At 43.8% G+C, this 25,061-nt stretch overlaps 1 protein-coding gene across 2 annotated transcripts; it reads left to right on the top strand.

Annotated features, from left to right (window-relative positions):
• The first annotated feature begins 7,077 nt into the window (after positions 1 to 7,077).
• On the top strand, positions 7,078 to 13,257 carry npas4a (neuronal PAS domain protein 4a). Of its 2 annotated transcripts, XM_072664102.1 has the most exons (8): positions 7,078 to 7,643; positions 8,090 to 8,253; positions 8,382 to 8,484; positions 8,592 to 8,892; positions 9,002 to 9,111; positions 9,364 to 9,499; positions 9,602 to 11,370; positions 11,520 to 13,257. In XM_072664102.1, the coding sequence occupies exons 1-8, from the start codon at positions 7,469 to 7,471 to the stop codon at positions 11,546 to 11,548; spliced, it is 2,787 nt and encodes a 928-aa protein (XP_072520203.1). In that variant the 5' UTR covers positions 7,078 to 7,468; the 3' UTR covers positions 11,549 to 13,257. The 2 variants fall into 2 exon arrangements, with proteins under 2 accessions (XP_072520203.1, XP_072520202.1); XM_072664101.1 differs by having other exon boundaries at positions 9,602 to 13,257.
• Positions 13,258 to 25,061: the final 11,804 nt, after the last annotated feature.

Below are 25,061 nucleotides of genomic sequence, written 5' to 3'. Positions count from 1 at the left end.
GTTCTGTGCCCCAAGTTCTAAAAATAGACTGTACATGAAAAAAAAAAGTCGAAAAAAAAGAAAACGCACAAGGCTACAGGCTGGGGAAGCATTATTGGCTGAGGGAGAGAAGGACGCAGAGAGCGAGAGGAACAGTGTGGGAGTGTGTGGGTGTTCGCTTACTTATATTCCATTAATATACACTATATGTCCAAATGTTTGTGGACACCCTTTCTAATGAAGGCATTCGGCTACTGTGCTGACACAGATGTGTAAATGCGGACACATACAGCTTATGTAATCCCCGGTAGAGAAGAAGTATTGCCAATAGAATAGGACTCCCTGGAGCTGACAAACATGAACCGATTGGCACCATGTCTAACGACAGGCGTGGGAAGGAGGGGTATAAAGCCGTAGAGACACAGAGGAACTGTGTTCTTTGGAATGATGGTGCTCCATCCAGTACTTTTGGGATGAGTTGGGGAGTTGGGGATGAGGTGGGAGTCGTGATCATTCAACATACTGACCTCACTCACGCTATTGTTGCTGAATGCAATCAAATCCTCACAGCAATGCTCCTAGTAGGACAGTAGAGACAGTAGTTACTCCAACTAAAGCAGGATAAACTGTAAAACAATGAATGAGCAGGCGTCCCAATACTTTTGTCCACATAGTGTATGTTTCTGAGAAGCTGGGAGAACGTGTACCTCAAACATGTGTGCTAAACATATGCTGGATAAAGAATGCTTACTAAATGGTTCCTGGTTTAAACATAGAACCTTAAGGTTATTCATAAAGGTCCTTCGCACTTACACATCTCATAAGATCTTCTTTCTTTTAAGGGGAACCAAAATGGTTCCATGTTCCAAAGACTCTGCATGTTTAACTTCTCTGTCTTCGATCCACCCACTGGAATCTAAACACATACTGTACACACACAGTTCATTAACCTTGGCCCTTCTGGTCACCCAGTTTGACCAATGCTGGTGCAAATCCCGACCACAGAGCAAACCACACAGGCCGATCCTGACCACCAGCCATCCATCACCTCCATAACGCGCCATTTAACCCTACAGCCTTGTTCTTTACCTTTCCCATAGACCACCTCTCTCATCTCTTTCATAGAGCCTCCCTTTACTTCCCTCCTTTTCTCTCACTCCAGCTTCAGCAGGAGTGGGAGGTGTTGCTAGGCGACAGATTAGCTCTTTTCTTTCAAGAAGCGGAGTGAAGACCTTGATTCTCTCTGGGTAAAAATAAACACCAGCCACGAGAAAGAATCTCGAGATTGAGAACAAGCATCTTTAAACCGCAGAAGAGCGGTTGCTAAACATTTCAGTTTCTTGGTAAAGCCTCTTCTGCAGTGCTTTCTCCGCTCTTGACGGGCTTCTCATTTCTGAGCAGGACAGCGTGTGCTGTTCTCCTGCTTCGACGGTCTGCGTGTACTTGCTTAAGGATAGTTCAGCAGTGATCTCCTTTGAAACTCAGAATTCCCTGACTACGGGGCAGTAGCATCAGCACTGTTGATTTGTCTGCTCTGCTTGCTGGATGCACAATAATCAGCTATTTATTCGACCATATTGAAAACTGAAATACTGAAAATCAATGGACTTGTTAAAAGATCAAAGTCTGTGAAGCAGACATACTCTTGGAATTCAAATATTGCTCTGTCACAAGAAGTTAGTATTCATACACTAATCTGGGCCGCGTTCCCCAAAAACATCTTAGTGTCAAGATCAGGAGCATCACTAGATTTCCAGATGGAGCGGCTAACTCTCTCCAGGCCTCAAGCAGATAAAAAAAAAGGTAAAAGCGTGCTAGCTTGCTATTGTAGGTGTTCCACCAGCCTCAGTAGGCACACATTTTGAAGGGTAGGGCTGCACTAAACACAATACTAGAAACAGTACATAAAACAAAAGCCAGAAATGAACACCTTGGATGCTGGTAAAGGTGGTAAATGCTGGCAAGTGTGGCACAATTTGGGGTGGAACAGAAAATAGAACAAACAACAGGCTGACAAAAGAGAAGCAACTACGGGCTTGTGACACATTCACATTCACCTGCTCCTGAATAAAAATTTTATTTTAAATAAGTTTACATGGCCAATAGTGGTTCGTTGGTTGACTCCAGCAGCAGGACTCGAGGGTTGGCTTTGACCTCAAAAAGCTTAGGGTCATCATTATGCACTGCAGCCAAATAGAACAAGCGTTGTTCTGATCATCATCTTAAAAACATTGGATCCAAAAGCAAGGGTGATCATACCGTTGTTTTCAAAAAAGAGGACACTGGGGACACACGGGTATCCACCGTAGTTAGGATGTTATGGCTGGGGGTTTATTGACCACAAGGATGTGGGTTCAATACCCGTGTCTGCTAAGCCTTGGCCCTTGAATAAGGTACTTAACCTTGATCCCCAGGGGTGCTGCGCATGGCTGACCCTGGCTTTCTAAGCTGGAACGTGTAACATTCTGGTGTACTGTACAAGTGTTTAAGGACAAGAAAGGGGAATGTGGCACCTAATTGCACATAATTGATGAATAAGATGTAAATGAAGTCATTCAGAGTGGCTCTGCTGTGAAATGTGAAACTAGCAGCTGGTACAGCATAGTAGGTATCGTCACTACACTCTGAATTGAAGACGGTGGTGTTTAACATGCACAGCGCACTATAGTATTGAAGGTCATTCACTTATCTCTATAACATGATTTAACTGTAAATCTTGCTGGGTGAGAGTGTCTTTTCCATCCACTTTTGGAGGTTATTAAGTTTGAAGAAAATGGTTCCTTGAAGGTTCCTTAAAGCACCTTAATGGGTTACAATTCCTGTTATAAGTTCTTTTGGTTCATTAGTTCATTAGTTTGAACCTGTGGAGGTACCTCTAAAGGCGCTTTGAGGAACCTTCAAGGAACCATTTTCTTCTAAAAATGAAAAAAAAAAACTTTTCTTGAAGGTTCCTCAAAGCACCGTAAGGGGTTCCTCCACAGTTTCAAACTAGTGAACTGATGAACCTCCAAAAGAACCTATAACAGGAATTTTAACAGGATACATGAGGCACAGTAGGGTGAAAAACTGATTAGGTAAAATAATTATAGTAATTAAGTAAAATCCGGCCAGGTGTGGTTCAGTTCAGACTACAGAACCACTCTTGACTGGAAAAAAACTAAGACGCTATTGTCTCGAACTGTGCACCAGTAAGGTGAACCTAAAGGGTAGGTGTTTCTAATAAAGTGACCATGAGTATGTATCATTTCTTCCTCTCACGCCTACCTATTTCCTCTGCTTAATGTCGCCTTTTCTGGTCCCAAAAAACGACTTCACCATTAATAGTGCAACACGGTCCGTGAATAGCCTTGTCCAGAAAAGTAACATACAGAGCTGTTGTGTGTTCTGTGTTCTGCTCTTCCTGTCTGCAGGGATGGTCAGGTTATAAAGCCGAGTTTTCATTTGACACTGGACTCCCTGGCGTGTCTTTTCCATGCTCCTCTTACCGTCATCTCCCTCTGTCACCATTTACTCACATCCGCAACTCCAGTTTTACACCCCATTTCCTGGCCACCCACGATGCCCACATGGAGCAGGGCTACAATGACAGCCATTACCATAAGAACCAGAACCAAACAGGTGCTCACTAGTGCACTGCTGCTGCGTGAACACGGACCACCGGAGACACTTTGTACGTTCATGTTTCGCTGTCTGGGTTGTCCTCTGAAACACATATTTCACTCTGGAAACAAAAGCTTATTCTTTTACATCATCTGAAAAGGCCAGTAGCTGTTTCCATTGTGGCATTGCCACAATAAACGGAATAAACATGGTCCAAAATGATCTACAATACATTTTACCATTAACAACACATATAGCCATATAAAAAGAATATTTTTCCTTCTGTAAAGCCACACAATTGGGGACTTAGTCTCCAGATTGTAATAATTGCAGTATTATAAAATTCACTATTTTCTTCTTTAACAGCCATCCGTCTCAGTAAATCAGTCATTGACAGATTCCCATTTCCACTGGAACTTCTACTGGCATACATCTTAATATGTCCTCAAAGAAGCCTTAAATGCCCTTAACCCCTAAGCCTTTGGTCTGCGGGACAGCAAAAAGTGTTATTACAAACTTCTATTACTAAAGAATAGCCCCACCAGTTTGTACAGAAGTCCATGTAGTTACTGATTAATACACATTAGTGTGTATCAAGCCATTGAGTGTTAAGGGGTTAAACTACCTGCACTGAACTCTCTTGTAACCCCTCCGCAAGAACAGTCCGAACATTCAGTGTACAATGTGACAACAACCACCTTGAATTGTCCTGATTCAACAAATCCCTGCACTGATTGGTCTTCCCACAACATACAGCGCATCCCTAAAACTTCAGAAGAAATTTCCACCTTAAATAGTGCAGAACTGCAGCAGCGCTCATACAGCAGTTAGGACCCTACGGTGGAGCATCACAATGCTTCTGAAGCTGCGATTTTAAGGTAAGAATACTACATAGTGTTGCTTAACAAGGTTCTTGCACTCACACATCTCTATTACAAACACTGGGAATTATTCATCAATATTAACACTAACTTTCTTCTTAAAACTTACTTATGCAGTTTCCCTGAAGACTCTGACATTCACCCATGTTTTCTTATTTGGAATTTGTTTAGTTTGTTTAGTTAGTAAGGTCAGTGCAGTAGGATCCATCAATATGGGAGCATAGCTGTGAACAATTCTGCAGACTTTCCTTAAAAACAGATTTAAGAAAATTATAAGGAAGGTACTGGTCAACGGCATCCATGGTCCTTTATAGACCCTTCTATGGCATTGATCAAAGAACCAGCACCTTTATTTTATAGAGTGTGTTGTGAAGCATTTAATCTGGAGAGCCATTTGCTGTGTGTTTTATCTGAGCAGACTGAGCTCGGTTTGTGTGTATGGACACGCTCAAAGAGAACCCAATCAGTGGCTAATTATACATACTGTTGTTGTTGTTGTTGTTGTTGTTGTTGCTGAGAGTTGTTGTGATTTTCTATGTTTTAACTGTCTCCACACGCTCCTCAGACAAAGGTGGATCACACCGTGGTTTCAGCCGTCTGATGTAACGTGCTCCACTAGCTGAAGACGAGCATTGCATAAACATTGTGCCCCACGACTCAGCACCACGCCCCCCCCCCCCCCCCCCAGACCTAATGACTATTTTTACCCCCCAGAAAAAAAACCCCCAAAAACACACAAACATTACTCCTAATAATAGTAAACGCTGTGTTGTTGTTTCGAGTGCAGTGTGTCAGTCACCGGGTAGCCGTAGTTGGGTATATTTTTAGGGAGGGACACACGTAGGCGGTCACTTCACGCACGCGCCTACTACTTCTGCGTGAACGGGGGGAAAACGACAGCTGGAATTCCGTTATTTTCCATCGTTTTAAACGCAGCGCCTGCGTTACGCTTGCAGTGTAGACCAGCCTATGACTCTTCAAGCCCCCCAAAAACCTTCTGAACGAGGGCCAATGGGATGAATAACCATCTGCAATCTCGATGCAACATGTTGCTCTCTCGCGCGCAGAGAGACGACGTGATTTGGCGCGTGCCGAGCAGGCTTTAACCGGGACAATTGAGTCACTTAAGGTTGCCAAATTTAGACCACTCCGAAAAGGTGCCCGCTGCTCGGTCTGGGGTCTATTCAAACCGGATGGCGGGGTGATTGCACGAGCCACAGGTTCTCGCGCTTGGCGCACACTCTCGCGTTGACTCACGCGCCGGCGACCACCTAGCGCCACAGATAACGACACCGGGAGACAGGTCTTATGAGGGCCTGTGCCTCGGGCGTAAAGTCAGCTGTCGCTGACCGGTGGTCGCTCCCTGAGGGAGCTACGCGGTCAGGGGAGCGCGTGACTGACCTGCTCCATATCGGCCCCGCGTTCCGACTCCACAGTGACGGGTGAGGGGGGGGTTGGGGGGGGGGGGGGTTGTGGGGGGTGTCTGCTCAAGCTCACCGTCTACCGGCCAATCGCCTTCTACTCGCGCAGTCTGCGTCCTCACGTTCTGAGGGAAACCATTGGCCGACGCGGCGATGCGTCGCTTCTCGCGCCCATTCTAATTGGCCCGCAGCTGCAGCGCGCACTGCTTTGCCTTATAAGGGTAGAGAGCTAGATTTTATGTAATAAAATAAAAAGCGGCCTTTATTGTGCTCGCTTCCATTGCTCCCTTCAATGCGGTGCTCACTCTGGCGCGTCAAGGGCAGTTTAATTAAAGCCCACTACCCCACAACTCCCCCTCCATTCCTTATTTCCCATTCACAAAAAACCCCCCCCAAAAAACAGTCCACTGTCAGAAATGCCCCTTTGCCTGCCTGACACACTCGAGCAGGTAAGGGACGCAGTGAATGGTGCGTGCTGTGACCTCAAAGAGTGTAGTGGATTAGCTAAGCTGCAGAAGACACAGGTGACACACACTGACTGTTTGTGTACATATGAGGCACGTCTACAAACATCACATCCCCGAGCATCCATGAACAACCGTGAACATCCATGAACAAGCAATGGCAGAAAACCCGTCATGGAGTGTGAGAAACACTCACTGAATCATTGCTGAACTTTGCAGGCAGGTAGCAGCGTTACATTAGCAATGAAACAGCAATACATCTGTAGCCCATCTCGTTTGTATGCAGCTCGCTTTCAGGACCCCCCTCCCCTCCCCACCGGGCTCCAGCCCGTCCACCGGAGCCCGGTGACTCCGTCTACGTTTCACACGCTGGCCCCGCCCCCTGCTCGGTTTTGTCCAAATCGGGCTTTTTGCGTCGCCGGAGCTCCCGATTTCAAGCCAACGTCATCAACGAGGAGAGGGGATGCTGACGTCGAACCGGAGTCAGAGCGGGAGTATAGGGTTGGGAGGGGGGAGAGGTTTGGGTTTCAGCGCTGCGAACACTGATATGAGACACATAAACTCACCCAGCTCCCCCCTCCCTACCCCTGTGCTACTCCCCCCTCCCTGCTCTCTTCTTCTTTTTTTTTTTTTACGTCGGTGTTGGCGCGTTGGGAGCCCCCCTACACCAGCGGAGTCCCAGCCTATATAAGTTACCGGCGAGCAGAGAAACTCCACCAGATTTACGGGCTCCCGACATCTGGGCGAGAGACGGCTCCACCAACAGCCGACCGACTGACGCTCCGAGCCGGAGGAGAAAGCCACCGAGCCTCCGGTCCGCACCGAGCCAGGCGCTGTGGCGGAACCGAAGCGGAAAACCCGGGACAGGCAGGAGAAAGGAGCGCAGCCCTACTCTGGCCATGAGCTGAGATGACACTCCAGTGAACCACACACTTACACACACGCACGCACGCACACAAACACACACACATACTCACAAACCGTGACAGAGCTCGACTTTCTAAAAACATCCAAGAAAACCCCCCAGAGATCTACGCTTTCCTCGAGCCACGCCGCAGTCAACACAACTTCACCGAGTTGACGCTCACCTCCTCCCCCACCTTCACTACGACCACCGGCCACAATGTACCGTTCCACTAAAGGAGCTTCGAAAGCTCGGAGGGACCAAATAAACGCAGAGATCAGAAACCTGAGGGACTTGTTGCCCATCTCCGATGCGGACAAGGCTCGCCTCTCCTATCTACACATCATGTCCCTTGCCTGCATGTACACGAGGAAATCCGTCTTCTTCTGTCAAGGTAAATATGATTTATGAGGTTTAGGTTAGTTTATGAGTTTAGTTATCGCTGTAGCATCGTTAACTATCGCTGCCAAGACAATAAGGATCGTTTTGAGATGTAGAGTCCACAAATCTGTTTTTAGAGAGAGCTACACGCTAACGAGAGTTATGGCAACAGGTGGATCTCACTCCATGGCTTTACACATTGGTATACTGACAATGTGTCGTTTAAGCACGTTAAAGGTGTCATTTTACAAGAAACCTGTCTGATAAGGAAACCGCAGTTCAGGCTATAGCTTTTTTCAGCTGGCATTCTGCTGTCCTTGGTGCTGAAACACGCCAGCGCTGTCCGTGGTGCTGAAAGGCACACCGTATCACTGTGTGTGGAGCGTTTACTTGAACGATGCAAGTGTGTGTGGAAAAGGCGTGCACGGCTCATTTATGTCTGCTAATCAATTCTTTCAGATGTAGCTGCAGCTGGTGGTGCTGAGGAAAGCGCAAGGTTCTTATCGTTTCACGAGCTCTCAGAACTGGTGCAAGCCATGCCAGGTTTCCTGCTGCTACTGACCGGGGAGGGAAAGCTACTTTATCTGTCGGACAGCGTCTCTGAGCACCTCGGACACTCAATGGTAAGTTAAAATGACAGATGACAGTCATTCTTACTGTTTCAGCGCCTCTTATTGTCTAGTATGTCATAACTATCAGCTGATGTGTTCCATGGAGAGTGAATAGCATTTCTTTATGGTTGAACTTTCAGGTAGATTTGGTCGCCCAAGGGGACAGTGTATATGACATAATAGACCCTGCAGACCACTTTATTATGAGGAGTAACCTGGTGCCTCCAACGTCACCTGAGACAGGTAAGACGTCTACATGTTCACATCAGTGTCTGATCGTGGCTCAGTAATATAGTTTTGAAAGAAAGCAATTCAAGTTCTAATGTCTTTCTCTTCTTTCTCTCCTTTAGACCGATTGTTCCGTTGCCGTTTCAACACCTCCAAGTCGGTACGCAGACAGAGCGCTGGAAACAAGCTTGTTCTGATCCGGGCTCGCTGTCTATCACCACCACCTGGGCCCTCCTCGCCGGGATCCTACTGGACCTCCAATCCAGTATGGGTGTGTTTTTGCGCACCTCTGGATCCCCACCCGACCCGACCTGGCACCTCCACAGAACAGCCTTCAGCCCCATCCCTGGAGAGCGGTTTCCTCCTAACATGTTTCCGTTCACAGCACAGTCGGGACATGAGACTACAGGAAGCCCAGGACAGGTGAGGCCACTGTTCTCTATTCACTAGCCATAAGTACCTACTGGGCACTTATCTCATCTATGTGGAATAGTTTACAATGTCTTAATAGAAGTATTTTTCTTTCTTGTAGTGTAAGTGTTTACCTGGGAATGGATGCAGAGGCTCTGCGGTCTCGCTCCTGGTACAGCCTGCTGCACCCCCAGGACCTTTCGCATGCCTCGGCTCAGCACTGCAGTCTATGTGAGTGTCACTTCTCCTGAGTGATTAACGAGTCTCACTGAAGTTCACAAACTCAGTTCAGTATGTAGAATTAGGCAACACCCACTACACAGCTGCCCATCACTAAACTCTCACTGTGACCAACACATTGCAGTACATCATTGTAGTAAGGAAGCGCTGCACAACACCTACAGAGATGATGTATGACTCAAAATCTCATGCGGGGTGGAAATATGTCTTGACTCATTCCTTTCCGCCTCTTTTTCCGTACAGTAAGAGAGGGAGGAGAAGGCAGGGCAGAGATGGTGGTACGAGTGGAAGCTGCGGATCATTCATGGGTCTGGCTTTATATGGTCCTGCAGCTGGAGACAGGAGAGAACCCCATCAGCAGCAACAACTATATAATCAGGTACAGTTCAAGTCTTATTATCATATACCTTTTCAGTTAATTCTACAATTACAAAAAATGTGAAAATGTCATTAACCCATTTCTTTATTCTTCTTGTTGTAGTGAGTCAGAGGCCTGGTCAGTGAGGCAACAGCTGAGCTCTGAGGAGACCCAGCTCTCTGTAGTGCTGAGCACCAGCACCAGTACCTCCCAACAGGACCCTGCAAGTTTGCAGAGTCCAGAGACCCTCTCCAGCCCTGACCAAGTCTTCACACCCGGGAGCAGTGGTCTCTCAGGTCAATCATTTGACTTCAGCACAACAGTGTGCAGCACTGGCTCTGCAGAAGAGCAAGGTGCCAGCTCCTCAATGGAAACCATGCCATTGGAGAGTGGTCCACGCTCCAGTCTCTCCTCTCTGGAGGAAGAGACCTTCTTCCAGCAGCCACCCAGCGAAACAATCGACAGGCCTTCAGCTGCTTCATCCCCTGTTACTGTTGCCACAGTGTCAGACTTGGACTTCCTCACTCAGAACATTCTGCTTCCCCCTGCTTTCCAGGTAGATCCCCCACTACCTGCACTCCCCCTTCCTCTACCACCAGTGCCTACCACCCAGGCCCAGCAGACCAAGGAGTTTGTGTGCACCCCTCCATATACACCTCAGCTGGGAAGCAGCAGCTTCCCCTTTGGGGAACCCCTCTTCAGCTTCGATCCCACTGGTGCCACCACACCACCACCACTCGCCCCTACTGCAACAGTCACAACTACAGTAGCCCCCTCTCTTTCCCCATCTGCCCCCTCAAACCCACAAGGCAGCCCTGCTCCTCCAACCACCACACTGTCCACGCTACTGCCACTCACTCTGCAACCTCCATCCACAGACATTCTCTTCCCTGCAGAGCCTTGCAGCAGTTCACTCTACGAGAAGCTTCCTCCAACCCCAGACAGTCCAGGAGATGGGGACTGCACCGTCATGACACTGCCTGAGGTTCGCGGTCCACTCTATGTTGATGTCCCTCATGGGCCACTCCCATACCCACCTGAAGGCCTGCTCACACCTGAAGCCTCACCTGGAAAACAGCCCAGCCTGTCCTTCTTCTCCCTAGAGCGGGAGAGAGAAAAAGAAAGGACAGAGATCTCTCTTTTGGCGCAGCACATAAGCACGCTAGCTGAGGGGTTCTACCTGGACCCTCTTCTCTCCAAGCTGCTGCCCTCTTCCATCTCTCCACGAGCTCCCTCTCCCTCCCTGGACTCAGTAGGACTGGAGACGGCCTCACTTCTGGGTGAATTCTACCCAGTCAAATCCTGGAGAGGCCTAGACCTGCCCATCTTCCCAGATGACGACTCTCTGTTTGAAGAGAGTGTCTTAGAAACCCTCCTTAAAGACCTATCCTCACCATCACTCTCCCCCACCCCCTCTTCTCCCTCCAGTCCTCCTTGTTCCCCCCCGACTCCTGAGTGCTGGTGTCCACCCCTGCACTTTGATGGGGTCTCTGCCGTGAGTGCCGGCCACTTCTGTAGCGTCCAATCGGCGCACTGTAACCACGCGGCCGGGTGCGGGGCTATGATGTCGCCAGTCAACGCAGGCGACATGGCGGATGGGAAGGCGGCAGGCGAAGTTGCCATGGAGACAGAGGTAGCGGCATCGCCACTGTCTACCAGTATCCCAGCGTCTCCACCGCTGCAACTGATAGCCTCGCCCATCTCTCCAGTGCCTGTCTCCTCACCCGTCAGCCCCGCATCGCCTGGCCTGCCCTGCGCCCAGTCCCTCCTCGAGGAGCTGGCCGCCCTGGAACCCACGTTTGGGGCAGGTGCCTCGATCGCCCCTGGCCTGGGGCAACAACCTGAGTTGTATCAACTCCAAAGTCACCTGCCGCAACAGTGCTTCCGCAAAGGTGAGAGCAGCTCTCTTCTGTTTTTTTTTTTTTTTTTTTTAAATTCCGCAAACACCGTCTACTCGAATTTACCAGAATATGCTCGGCAACCGAGAAGCATTCGCTAACCCTATTTTTGCTTTTCTTGTTTCTCTCTTCTTGTCTTGCAGATGGGAGTGGAAGTGATCCTCCGTTCTAAAATAAGTCTGTGACTTACTTCATTAAGTATGGCATATTGTCATATTTCATGGAGCTACTTTTACTGAAAAGTGAAAATTATATGTATAAATATATACATAATGTATATAAAGCCAAAAAGACTTGAACTTCCTCATATCCACTGAGAAAATTCATTCATATTTTGTTCATGTATTTATCCATGAATTTATATGTCTATAATGGTGCAACATCGCAACAATGATGCAATATACTAGCGTGTGAACCAAGTCGTGAAAAGACTTGGAGGTCAGTTTTATTTTTTTTTGGTCTCTGCTTTACTGTTAACATGAGCTTTTTTTAATCAGAGAATAAGATCTCTGACTTCGTAAGCGCAACTCGACTTGCATTTGTATTCACTCGTAGTGAAAATACTCTTGTCGTGAACTCTGAAGACATGGGAAAAAAACATTCTTGTCTTCACATTTCAATAAGATAACAAACAGACAGCTTACAGCTCAATGCTTGTAAAATGGCAGCCTCACACACACAACGCCCAATGTGTGGACGCACTTTATCAGACAGTACCACGACTGGTATTACGATTTCTACATGTGGTCAGACTTCGGAAATTCAAGAGCCTAACACGCCCTGTCCTTCTCTCTCTAGCAGAGTTATTTGTTCGTAAAGGGCGTAACTCTGATTTGGGAACAGCAATGCACTATTACAGCACTATTACATGTGAATGCATATATCCAGAATACATTGAGCTTTGGGTTTGTGGCTGCCATGAGTATCTCTTTTCAAACGTGTGTATCAGTGTGCTGTACAAATGTTTCTTTAATCTGTGAACAAATCTAAGTTTGTGTGCAAAGAGAAGTCATGCTTTCCAGTAGTCTTCAACTGGTCCAGTGGACGCCGTCTGGAGAAGAAGCTACCAGCTCACAGAAGATTGTGTGCAACCGCACATGCACACACACATATACACATGCACACACTCGGGTGGACTGACAACTTGGCCAGCCGGTGTTGAATGGCTCCTCGGCCAGCCATTTTCACGGGCAAGGCTAGACGCTAATGCACTGGACGTTTTGCAGCATCAATATTTGTAATGCTTGCAATCTATCTCTGTTGTTGCTCTCAACGTGCTTAGCACAACCGAGGCTTGCTGAACTCAGCCAGGCAGCATCTTTATACAGTGAATACCACGGTGACATCGTAACTTTACAGCGTGCGGTGTAGAGTGGTGAACACGACTGTGTGAATGGCCAATTCTTCTTTTTTGAGAGGGGTTTAAAAAAAAAAAAAACACGCAAACAACAAAAAAAAGGTAACACGGAAAAACAAGGTGAAGTTTTGTTTTAAAAAATGAAGCGGACAATAGGGATGAGGTACTATTTCTATTCAGTTACTAGTCGACATGGGTACTACTCCCATGGTGCCGACATGCTAACGTAGAGTTGTCTACGGTCAAGTAAAGGATTGATTCCTACGTTCTACCTATTTACATGCTAAGTTAAAAGAAATTATTACTAAAAAAGTATTATATGGTATGTGTGCTGTTATACAGAATGGATGCTTGGTGCACACGCCTCTAGCTAGGCAGGTGCTGAGGTTTCAGTTTGATAATAGGGTGTACACATTTGTACATTTGTACAAAACTGCTAGATCTGTACATATCAGAGACATTTTTATTGTATACGACAACGTCAAAAAAACAGACATACTTTGACATATGCTATCTATGAAGAATGGACATTGTGGATCAGTGTTCTATTGTGTCGCTGATAAGTGTATTTGGTTGTCAAAAACAAATGCATTTATATTAAAGTGCACTTAAAGATGCCTTCTTTGACGTCTCTTGCGTCATTGTCTGCCATTGTCTCCTTTAAGACCTCTCTCCCTTCCTCGCTCTCGCTCGCTATCACCCTGTCCATCGTTCCCCATTCCCTCCATCACTCCGGTCCCCGCATCCCTCCTTCCTGTGCGCTCCCTCTCCCTTTCTTCCCCTGGAGCACGGACTGCTCAGCAACAGCACTGACGCACACTCATGATGAGACACTATCTGACTCAGACTGACGCACACACTTGACACAGAGGCACTCGCGCACAGGCAGCCACTTCCCACTTTGACGCACACACGCACTGAATGCCACACGCGCATGAGCCCTCCCCACTCTCTCTCTCTCTGTTACTCTTTCTCTATCTCTCTCTCTCTGGCTCTCTCTCCCCCCCTCCCTAGCAGCCTACACTGAACGCGTACCTGCTTCTCCTACGTCGAAACGCCAGTGCTGTTGGACTCCATATATGGGCTTTCCTGCTTAGGGGCACCAATTTTAGCCCCCCTCCTTTCCTTTCTCACAGCATCCTTCCCAATAAGGAGAGAGAGAGAGAGAGAGAGAGAGAGAGAGAGAGAGAGAGAGAGAGAGAAAGCAAAAAAAGGGAGAGTGATGCGTTGCTATGCTAACAGTGCTTATGCACAAGGGCATCAGTATAAGCCAATTAAGAAAACCTATATTAACTTACCCCCAATTTGCCAATGAAAGGTCACTCAGTGATTTCTAGCCTGCACCAAGGATTACAGGATTACAGCATACTCTGCTGTAACACTGTGGCCCGTCTCTTCTTCGCACCTGCATGTGTGCCATGGGGAAAAGAGCGAGAGGCAGTTTAGCTAAGCAATTCAGACAAAGGAATTGGACATTTTGTTCCAGTACCCAGTTGTACAGGCAGAAATATGCTGGTGAGAGAACAAGCACAATGCCACAGAAACCTACATTGGCTCTCCTGCGCCACACTGTGGCCGGAAAAGGCCATGTCTTCTTGCGTCACAGCAGAAAATAAATAAATAAAGTGAGCCTGTTGCAGATGTACAGGGACAAATCACGGGTGTAGTTCAGTTTGAGGGAGAGGGGATTCTTCACAACACTGTGAAATCATTATTATACTAAAGAAATCAGCTCTATCAGCACACATCCTTAAAAAAAGCACCATTCAAATGGATTTATCTGATAAAATCACTGGCCATCATATGACATATGATCTGTCCATAATAATGTTGCTATGTTATTCTAGGTGGTTGCTAAGGTATTTCAGGTGATTGCTGAGGTGCTCCAGGTCGTTGTGACAGTTGCTATGATGTTTTAGGTGGTTGCTATGGTGCCATAGGTGGCTATGTTGTGCTCGGTGGGAGCAAGGTGTTTCTTAGTGGTTGTTGGTTGGTTGCTATGGTATTTCAGGTGGTTGTTAGGGTGTTGCCAGGCTGGGTGTTCCTCCTAAATTTGTATCACAGTGGAGGGAAAGGGTTCATAAACCATTCCAGCCCATTCATTCCTATAGGAAAATAATCAGCTAAAAATCCCTACACGAAAACTGATTATTTGAATAATCGTATAAGTTGTATACAGGCCTGAATTGCACAGACTGAGCAATCACGAGTTGGAGTGGTGTCACAATCTCAAAAATGGTGAAAATATCTGACAGAAAACTGAAAATAAAAGGAAAAAAATAAAAGAAAGAATTTGGAAATGAATTGGATATCAATAATGTTTTGATTTGAAGTGTGCAGCTATAATTAATACAGACATTACAATTAATTGAGAACAATGAAGTATACAAAAAACATATAGATAGATTAATAGAATAGACAACCATTAAGCATAGATCAGTTAAGACTATGACAGTGTACAGTGGATGATGTGGTAAAGAAACCATACAAATGAACTTAAAAACTGGACAATCTCTATTTATGCTTAAAATATTCTGAAACACTTACATGAAAAAATATACATAAGTAAGCATTTGATAATTAGCCTCTAATCAATATGTAGTTATAGTGAATGCTAATGATTCAATAGAGTGATTGATCTTAACGGAGTAATCCTTACAACCCTATTGACAACACTGTAACTGATCCACGGTGCACATTGTATCACAACTTCTGTGTCGGGGAAAAGGAAAAATGCCTGGGACAGAAATCAGAGCTTGACACGTAAATGCTTTCTGAAATCTTCCTGGGGTAATCCTCCCAGAACAGGAGGCTCCCATCTACCAGGAGAAATACGTAACTGAACCCTCCATGAAGTATTTGAAGACAGTGGCCGCCCCCTAGTGGAGGCACAGGAACACACACTGTTATCTTTACTGCAGGGAGGTTTAGCTTCACACAGTCCATTCTGCATATTATCTGTTGCTGATTCTCTCTGGTTTGTTACTAGTGATATTTTGATCCCATTCTGATCCTAGTCCCAACTCATTTAGTTTAATGCTCTTAATGTCCAGACCCGGCTGTTTACTATAGCAGGTTTTAGGCAGGATTGCCCCTCCCCTCTATGTAAACCTTATTTATTTATACCTGGTTTATTTGTTTACTTGATTAGCAATTTAAATAAAACTTGCAAATGTGGAGATTCACCTGTTATTTTTTTTAATATACCTTTTATAGCTGGCACTGGCCCTGGTTATGCCTGTCAAACGTTCAGATCAGGATATTTGGTAGCTAGTACTTGTAGCATTTGTACTACAGGACTAAGAGAGGAGCACCCTGAAAGCATTATTAATTATTATTATTAATAAATATTAATAAATAAATATTAAGCAATAAACTCGCATTAGAGGATCTTCACTATACACACACTTGTTGGACAAAATAATATTTTAGTGTCTAATAACGATTTGACCTAAAACAGATTAGCCAAAGGAAAAAAAACACAACTGCTTTAGTATTTTCTCCAAAAATATACAAATGTTTTAATTACAAATGAGAACATTACAAAGCCCTGTTTAATTAAACTAACGTTACATTATTGAGCTAAGTGTCAGTAGCTAGCTATAGCTAGTTAAGAACAGGTAGTGCTAGCTAACTGATCCTATATTGTAATATAACGTTATGTAGGCAATCATTACACATCACATCAAAATAAGTGTTAACAAATCGCTGCTGTCAAATGAAAACCATGTATCTCCATGTTTGTCTGTTTTTAGTTTTCTTCGTGGTTTGAACCCTGTAGCTGCTCTGCACACTATATATCTCTAGCTAATATAGTATATAGTAATTCTGAATGACTAGACCAGCAGAAATACTAAAAAAAATACCTGGAATAAACACATATTTTACATTCACTCCCATTCAGAGTTAAGATCATTTTTACCTTCTCCTGTAAAATCACCATTTTGGAGATAATGTTTTTCATTGGACAGTGATGATATTCTTACCTCAGAGCCAGTAGCTACAGAGCTGCCTCTTTACAGTTCTGACATACTAGACATAACATTTTTGCAGTTTTATTAATTAAACAACATAAAAAGCCTTGAATAAATATTTATTCAATACGACATTTACATGCCTAAGTGTAATAAATCTACTGTGGTTTATTTTTCCTTCACTTGGTAAAGGAAGTAGTGCGCAGAGATGGTTGTGACTGTGATTGGCTGAGAGTCTTGTCAATCATTAATTTGACGACCTGTCAGTCCCAGCCCTTCAATGTTTAAAACTCTTTAAAAATCTGACATCTGTATTTTTGTCATTATACAGCTGCACAGTACACACTTCGACTAAGGGTGCTTAAAACAGTCCAGATTATGTGAGGAATCATATACTACCAATATCAGCTACAGCACACAGTGGTTAGTATGTGAATAAGGTGGCTGTTGTGTAGTCAGAGATGTATAGGAATGAACTACTTCACTACTATACTTAAGTACTAAAATGCTGTATCTGTATCTACTGGAGTATTGTTTTTTTCTCCTACTTCCACTTTTACTTCACTACATATTTTGGATGAATTTAATATTTTTACTCCATTACATGTTTTAGAAGCTGCATAGTACGGGTCATTTCAAACCCACATTATATATACTGGTCACCGGGTTTGATGAAGCCGTCTCAACATTGAGCAGAACAAGCGATTAAGCTGTGAGCGTGCATGCTGCCATTCTTCCTCTCGCTCCGCTGCTGCAGTGAGGACACTAACGCTAGACTAACGCTTTGTTAGTTCATTCAGAGATGGAAGAACCACCAGAAGAAACAACATCTTCATCATCTTCATCAAATACCTGTATGTGGCCTAATGGCCTGAGATCTTTTAGTTGCAGTTTTGTTTACAAGCTCAGCTTTAGCTCAGTGTTTTAAGCTGCTCTTCTCACTTGTTTTTCCATATGAAACACTTGTATGTGGCAGGTTGAGTCAGTTCTGTTCAGCCTTTCTTTTGGGCGAGTTTGTTTAGAGAGTTAATTGAAGACTCCATGTTCATGTACTCTGCCTTCTACATTCCTCTCCTTGTACTACAGCCAAAGGAATTGTGACAGTCCTTAAGTCTAAGCATTGAAAATAATATAAACCATGATATTCAAACTTTTGACTGATTCTAATAGTAATACTACAGAACACAATACTTGTACTTTTACTTTCAGAACTTAAGTAGTACTGACTCTACTCAAGACACTTTTTTGATAGAGCACTTGTACTTGTACTGTAGTCTGGGTCTCTAGTACTTTATACATGTTTGTTTATAGTGTGTTTATTAGTTTAATTAACCACCTGTTGAAAAAACTCCAGCTTATCACCAGTTGGTAGCTGGTGTCAGACGGTCTAAGCTGGTCTTTAATGGCCGAGGAGGTTGAAGAGCTGGTCATCAAGGTGAAAAATTTCCCTGAAATATGTTGGCAGGCCAGCTGGTTAAGATGGTTAACCAGCTTAGCTTTGATGGATTAGCTGGTCTGTTAGCTTGACCAACTTGACGAGTCATCATCACTGGTTGAGTAGTTTGCTTAAAGTTAGTTGAGGTTTGGTCATTTTATTCATGCTGGTTGTCTAGCCTGGTCAAGTTGGACATGCTGATAGACTAGCTAAACCATCAGATTTTAAAACATACCCTGGTAAAGAGCCAAGCAATTCAACTAGCTGTTCCAGCTTGACTATAGCATGATGTCACATTGCTTTGGTTCTGTGACTCCTGAGTTAGAAGCAGGGACTGCATTCTGTGCATGTTTTATTGCATGTCACTTTCACTAAATCAGTCCAGTGTCCTGTCCTAACCGAGCACCCCTGACTCTCTACTTGTTTAATAAGTTGTATTCATCCTGTGATTATTGATTATGTGTGCCACTGTTGTTTTAGAATGAAAATCTAGAGCCACATTGGAACTTTGTGGAAAAGGTTGGATGCCACACAGTTGAAACACTGGCACTGCTAATAAATTGATATTTTCCATTTTAAAATAGTTCCATGGTGCAGACTTTTTACATTGCTTTGTTCATTTCTGAAAATGCACCTCACTGCTACAGCTTGTGTATACTGTCTTTTTATGGCCACTTTAAAGATACAACAATATTGCGCAGAATTGACGTTGGATTGGGTAAGTTATTCATGAAGCTCTAGCTGCTGTGGCATGTTATTTATGAAAATTTGAAGACCTATTATAGAGCGTGGGCCTCCTGTATTCATAGATACTACACTTACCAAGCAATTCATTAGGAATACTACTCTAATATTGGGTAGGCTCTCAGAACAGCCTCAATTCTTTGTGGCATGTATGTTAGAAATATTCCTTTGAGATTCTGGTCCAGGTTGCATCATACAATTCCTGCAGCTTTTCAGGAGCACTTTTATGCCATGAATCTCCTGTTCTTCTGCATCCCAGAGCTGTTCTATTTGGGTTGGGAAAGCTTATAAGGAAGACTGAATTCATGAAACCAGTAATAAACGACTTGCATTTTGACATGGTGCACCATGCAGGAAGTAGTCATTCGAAGATGAGAAAAAAAGTGTTGCACATTCAAGCAATGACTGGTATTAACCACCCAAGAAAACATTCCCCACAGCCTGGACTGTTGACACAAAGCAGGTTGGTGCCAAATTCTGACCATACCATCTATGAGCCTCATTAGAAATCCAGATTCATCAGACCAGGTTTAGTTTTTCCAGTCATCAACTGTGCAGTTTTGGCCTGTGCTCCACTGCAGCCTGTTCTTGGCTGACAAAAATGGTTTCCTGTATCCCATCCGGCTCAAGGTTGGATGAGTTGTGCATTCTGCTCACCACAGTTGTACAGAACTGTAGCCTTTTTGTCAGCTCAAACCAATATGGCCGTTCCCCATTGACCTCTCTCATCAACAAGGTGCTACTTGCTGCAGAACTGCCGCTGATTGGATGACTTTGTTGTATCATTCTGAGTAAACTGTAGAGACTGCTTACTCAGGAGATCCAAAGAGATCAGCGGTTACAGAAATGCTTATGCCACATTCAAAATCATTGAGATCACATTTTCCCCCATTCTGATGGTTGATGTAAACGATAACTAAAGCTGCTGGCCTGTGTCTGCATGATTTTCTGCATTGCACCGCTGCTATACGATTGTCTGATTAGATGACTGCATGAATGAGTAGGTGCGCAGGTCTTCCTAATAAACTGCTTGGAGAGTGTTTATTAAAATGTCAATATTCTTCATGTTGGAAATCCCCTGTAGGTCCAGATGGTACGTGCAGTAGGAGGAGGCCTAATCCTCCATATCGAATCGAGACATCCCAAAAGTCACTACATTGACTAAGCATCTCCTCGAAGGAGGGAAGTGAAGTATAAGTGAATCGAGCAGCTTTGCGTGCCCCTCGGTGGCTCTCTAAAGCGATTTGAAAAACAAAAGGATTTACATTATGCAGAGGTCTCTTTTGAAGTGTGTGTGGGTGGTTGGCAGAGGTTAGCAAGTATCAAACTAAAGCCACTCTCAGTGGTCTGAGGGTGGGCAGTCACACAAGGCAGAAAAGATGAAACATTAGGCCCAGCTCATTAGCATTACCTTTCAATAAACCATATTCAGAATACAAAACAACTGCCACAGTTCATTTTGCATTCTGGCTCACTAAAGTGCCCTTTGGTTAACCTGCTAGTCCTTGATGGACAGTTCAATCATGTCTTGAGGGCGCCCAGACAAAGGCAGACTAGTAATTTGACCACTATGTCTGAGTATGGCGGATAGGCGTAAGTAATAGTGTTTGGCTGGGATATTGACAGGATCTCATTACAAACACAGAACATGACCTAACAGTTTGAAAATCATCCATCACCCCAAACCAATTATTATTTCCTTCTGAAATTTGAGCCCTTCTCTTAGCAGCATTTAGCAGCCTTTGGATTCGACACAAGCTTCAGACACACTTCTTGCTAAATAAATCGAACTATTCTTTTTTTTTTTTTGATGACAGCTGGCTCATTGGTATTATGTGCTCCAATATAATCTGCAGGCACTCTCTTTAAATGGTAAATAATTTGAGTGAAGAGAGCATCTGCAAATGATGTGGAGCATATAATGGTAGTGGTTGGCAGTGGAAATTCAGGAGGTATCAAATTAATACTGGAACTGGAAATGTGAATGTAGCCTATGAGTGTTCATGGGGGCCTGTGGTTGTGCTTTCAGCCCTTGCTCTGGTCTTGCCCACATGTCCATGTGGGTTATCCTGCGAGTACTCCGGGGTTACCTGGAAGAATCGGATAAGAAGATGGACAGATGGGTTATTGTGTCATTAAATGTTCTGTACATATGTACAGAAATATAATGTTATGACATTTGTTTATTCTCACAATTAAATATTGGCTTTTTATATTTAAAAAAGTAATGAAAGTAAAATATTTTAATATATTTAAATAAATGCTCCAGTTCTTAGGTCTGGCAAACGTTTCATGACACATTTTTTAAATATTATCAGTGTGATGGTGTATCAGTTTTATTAATGTTATTATTGAATTATTATTATTATTAAGAAAGTTACGAGTATTGGGAATGGTGTGTGCAAAATGTTCTAATAGATGGGTTCTCCAACACTTGGACACGGCTTTAATTCCTTCATGTCAAGAAATCACATGAGCCGGATTTTCTTGTTCAGAAGCAAACCTTCCAGCTGTATATAATGATACAGGGAACTTATTTATATATACCTTTTGACCTAGGGGGGACAGCCGACCACTCTGTTACTACTGAATGAGATACTTAACCTACAAAAAGCTAGCGGGAAATGCTTTTAACACTTCTACTCTGGCAGTTTAGTTCAGCCACTTAACACCCATAAGGGAGCCGTGACTCACTCGTTTCTTCAGGGAATCATAAAGTCAGACAGTTTGTGATGCAGGGTACGTGAAATGACTGGATGGCTGCTAGATAAAAATGACACTGAAGTAAAGGGTATACATTTTGTCTGACAGGTGTGGGGGGTGTTGAACTCAGTTAATAATAAAAAAAACCTATGCCTCAAAATAAAGGTGCTACAAACAGGTTATTTGAGTGATGCCATAGAAGAACCACTTTCAGTTCTCTTAAGAACAGTGTTTATAACAGTGATGTGAGAGTGGAGCAGCAGCTTTATTTATAAGAGTGTGAAGCAGGCTGTTGTAAATTCAAACAAAAGGAGATGAAATTGAAAGTGTGGGTTTTCGCAGATGCTTTGCATAGTAAATGTAAGCATACAAAGCCCGGTTACTGTCTTTAACCCTATCAAGATGCTGTGTCCTGACCTGAAAAGGGCTGTGCATGCAAGGCATCCCAGGAATACTAACGAACTGAAACACCTTTGGAGGAAGAAATTAAATCAAAAATTCCTCCACAACCATTTGCAGCTTTAGGACATGTTTAGTGGAAATGAAGAGATGTTGCTAAAGAGGCATATCTAGTTGTTTCATTCAGGGTTTACTTACTTTTTCTAGCCTGCACTGTAAATGTTTATTCAATGTGTCCAATAAAAGGTGTTATTAGTTTAGCTAGATTGTGTTTGTGTTTAATTGTAACTTGGATAATGATCAGATCGCGTTGTGCTAGTAATCAATGCAGAAAAAAAGCTCATTCCAAAGGGTTCAGTTAATTTCCTTGTGACTGCAGTATTAATTATCTTATTTGTTAAATATGTTTACAATCTAAGCATTTAGTCTTTTTTTTGTAGTGTGTTTGTTGTTCCCTGCGTGCTGCCAACAGATGCACACTTAAAACAGTTTTTAGGAAGTTGCTCTCTGTGAGGCTTTTTCTTTTTTTACCTGCCCACAGTCTTGCTCACAATCCTGCTCACAACCCATATCATTACATCAGATTTCATTTTTCTGTTGCAATCATTCCTAGTAAAGCTAATGTGTCCTCCCACTCTTCCAACTGTAGGTACTGCCACGTCTACAGCTAGGTGGCCAGTTATCTGGACCTGATAAAGACAGCGGTTACATATAATTACTCACATCATTATCTTTCCTTCTTGTCATGCATATAAATGCAGCAAAGGTGGGCTTCTTCACTTCCCACCATCAAACACAATCTTAGATCTAACATCCAACACATGGTGTTCAACTCCTACTGTCAAAAATGTCATTAAGAACAGGATGGCTTTTTTCCCAGTAATATTTCTTTTAAAGACAACCTGGGCCACAATGCAACCATAATCTGACAATGCCTATGTATGAAACGTCACATTGTATTTGTTCAAATTGATCAAATATTAGGGTTATCAATTGATTTTGTACATACATTTGGGTATCTAAAGTAAGCCTCACAACCTACGAACCCACACACTACGGATTTGGATCCCATCCACCCCTAGCCATTCAGTGTTATTTTTTATTACTAACGACCTCTACAATGCAATTACTAACGACCTCTACAATGCAATTACTAATGACCTCTACAATGTTAAGAAGACGTTGAAAACAGAAATATTGAGGTTGTACCACAAGATCCAAACACTTATCAGCAGTAAGACTCAAAAGACCAGATGGGACTTTGGAAAGAAACACAAGACCAAGATTACCCTCAATCAAAGTGAAGGAAATGCCAAAGTGTGGAGAGAGGAAGAATCTGCTCATGATCCAAATCAACCAATCTAATCTGCTGGAACTTCATCATGCAGCAAGACAATAACCCAAAACACACTGCCAGCACATCAAAGGACTTCATCAGGGGAGGAAAGTGGTTTTAGACTGGCCAAGTCATTCAGCAGACCTTAATCTAGAGCATGCATTTCATCTCCTGAAGAGGAGAAAACAAACAAGTGAAAGAAGCTGCGGTAGAAGATGACAAAAGAAAAATGGAACAGCTGAGTAAGGTCGGTGGGTTGCTGGTTTGATACGGTTATGTTAAGTAAGGCATATGCAACCAATTAAGAGTTATGTACCAATATTTTTGCACACCTAAATAATGGGCGGCCTGCTATGAAAGGTGCCATGTAGCCATGTGCCATGTAGTTGTTTGTCTACATGTAAATACGCTAAATGGATAAAAGTATTACGACACACCTCTTAATCATTGAATTCAGGTGTTTCATACAATCCCGCATTGCTACAAGCATACTGTAATTGGATGCCACAGTTGGTGAAATTCCATGAGCAACTGGATGCATAAAAATGTGTGGTGACTGATGGGAATAAAGGAAAACAATACCACAGGTCAAAAGCTTGTTTTGCAAAGCTGGACTTTGGTACAGGGTGTGCCCTTTGAAATGGCACTGAACAGAACTACAGAAAGTATTGAAAACTGATCTTAAATAAGTGTTCTCACTCTAAAACTCTTGATGAATATGGTCCACTCTTTTCAGCAGAAAGTATAGTATTAACTAATGGGACACATAGCTTCTAGCCACATTTAGTAATATAAAAGGAGGTCTTTAAAATGTTTGCAGCAAAGGATCTCTAAGAATTAAACAAGGGAGGTTCAGAAACATGTGATTTGTTTATTGCCACCTTGTGGTAATTCAATGCAAGCTTACCTGGTTTATCCTCCATTAATATTTGAAAATCTCGTCTTATGTGGAATTTGCAGGAGAAGGGAAAGGTGTGGGGGGGGGGGGGGGGGGGGGGGTCATGCACTTCAGCATTTGGCAGCCTCAAACCGACATATCTACTGGGAACGTGAAGGTAAAAGAACACAAAATAGCACAATAATGTTCTGTGGGTAGGAATAAAATTTACTGCATGATGCTGAGGAATCAATTTTCCTTAATAACTCACCAGCCTCTTATCAGGGAGGAGGCTGTGTGTTCTACTTCAGTCATTTCACAAGCCTCTGGGTCTGCAGAAGCCACTAATGTCCGAGACACCAACCCTGCGCCCAAAGGGGAAACAGCAGATCATATGAGGCAGGGTAATGCATGTCAATGCGACTGTTCTGCCCGGTTTCTACCTAGTGCACTGATTATGAATCCCATACTAGTAGTTATCAGCTTAGTCATGCCGGTGCAGTTCCATTTCAAATCCACAGGGAGGTGGAAAAAAACCAAACAAACCCCAAAACAATGAAACCTTGCCCCCCCCACACCTCCCTTAAGGGAACGGCTGGCTTGAAGGTTCTTTGAAATGACCAGCCCCTTTCTTCCTAGGAACTTGAAAAAACGATATTCCCTCAGGACCTGCACACACTGATATTGAGTGTATTTGTGCTCTGCCGGCCCGCAGAGCGGAATGGGAGGTGGTTTTGTGAACACAGCCACCTCAATCTCTTTTTTTGGTGTCAAACAGAGACAGCTATTCCTTTGTGCTGCCCAGGACACAGGAAAATAATTTCTGACCTTCACTTCACTCCTGACAGATACTTGCAATA

The sequence above is a fragment of the Salminus brasiliensis genome, chromosome 19 (assembly GCF_030463535.1).
Source record: "Salminus brasiliensis chromosome 19, fSalBra1.hap2, whole genome shotgun sequence".
NCBI lineage: Eukaryota > Metazoa > Chordata > Actinopteri > Characiformes > Bryconidae > Salminus > Salminus brasiliensis.
This window is presented reverse-complemented; position numbering and strand designations above follow the sequence as displayed.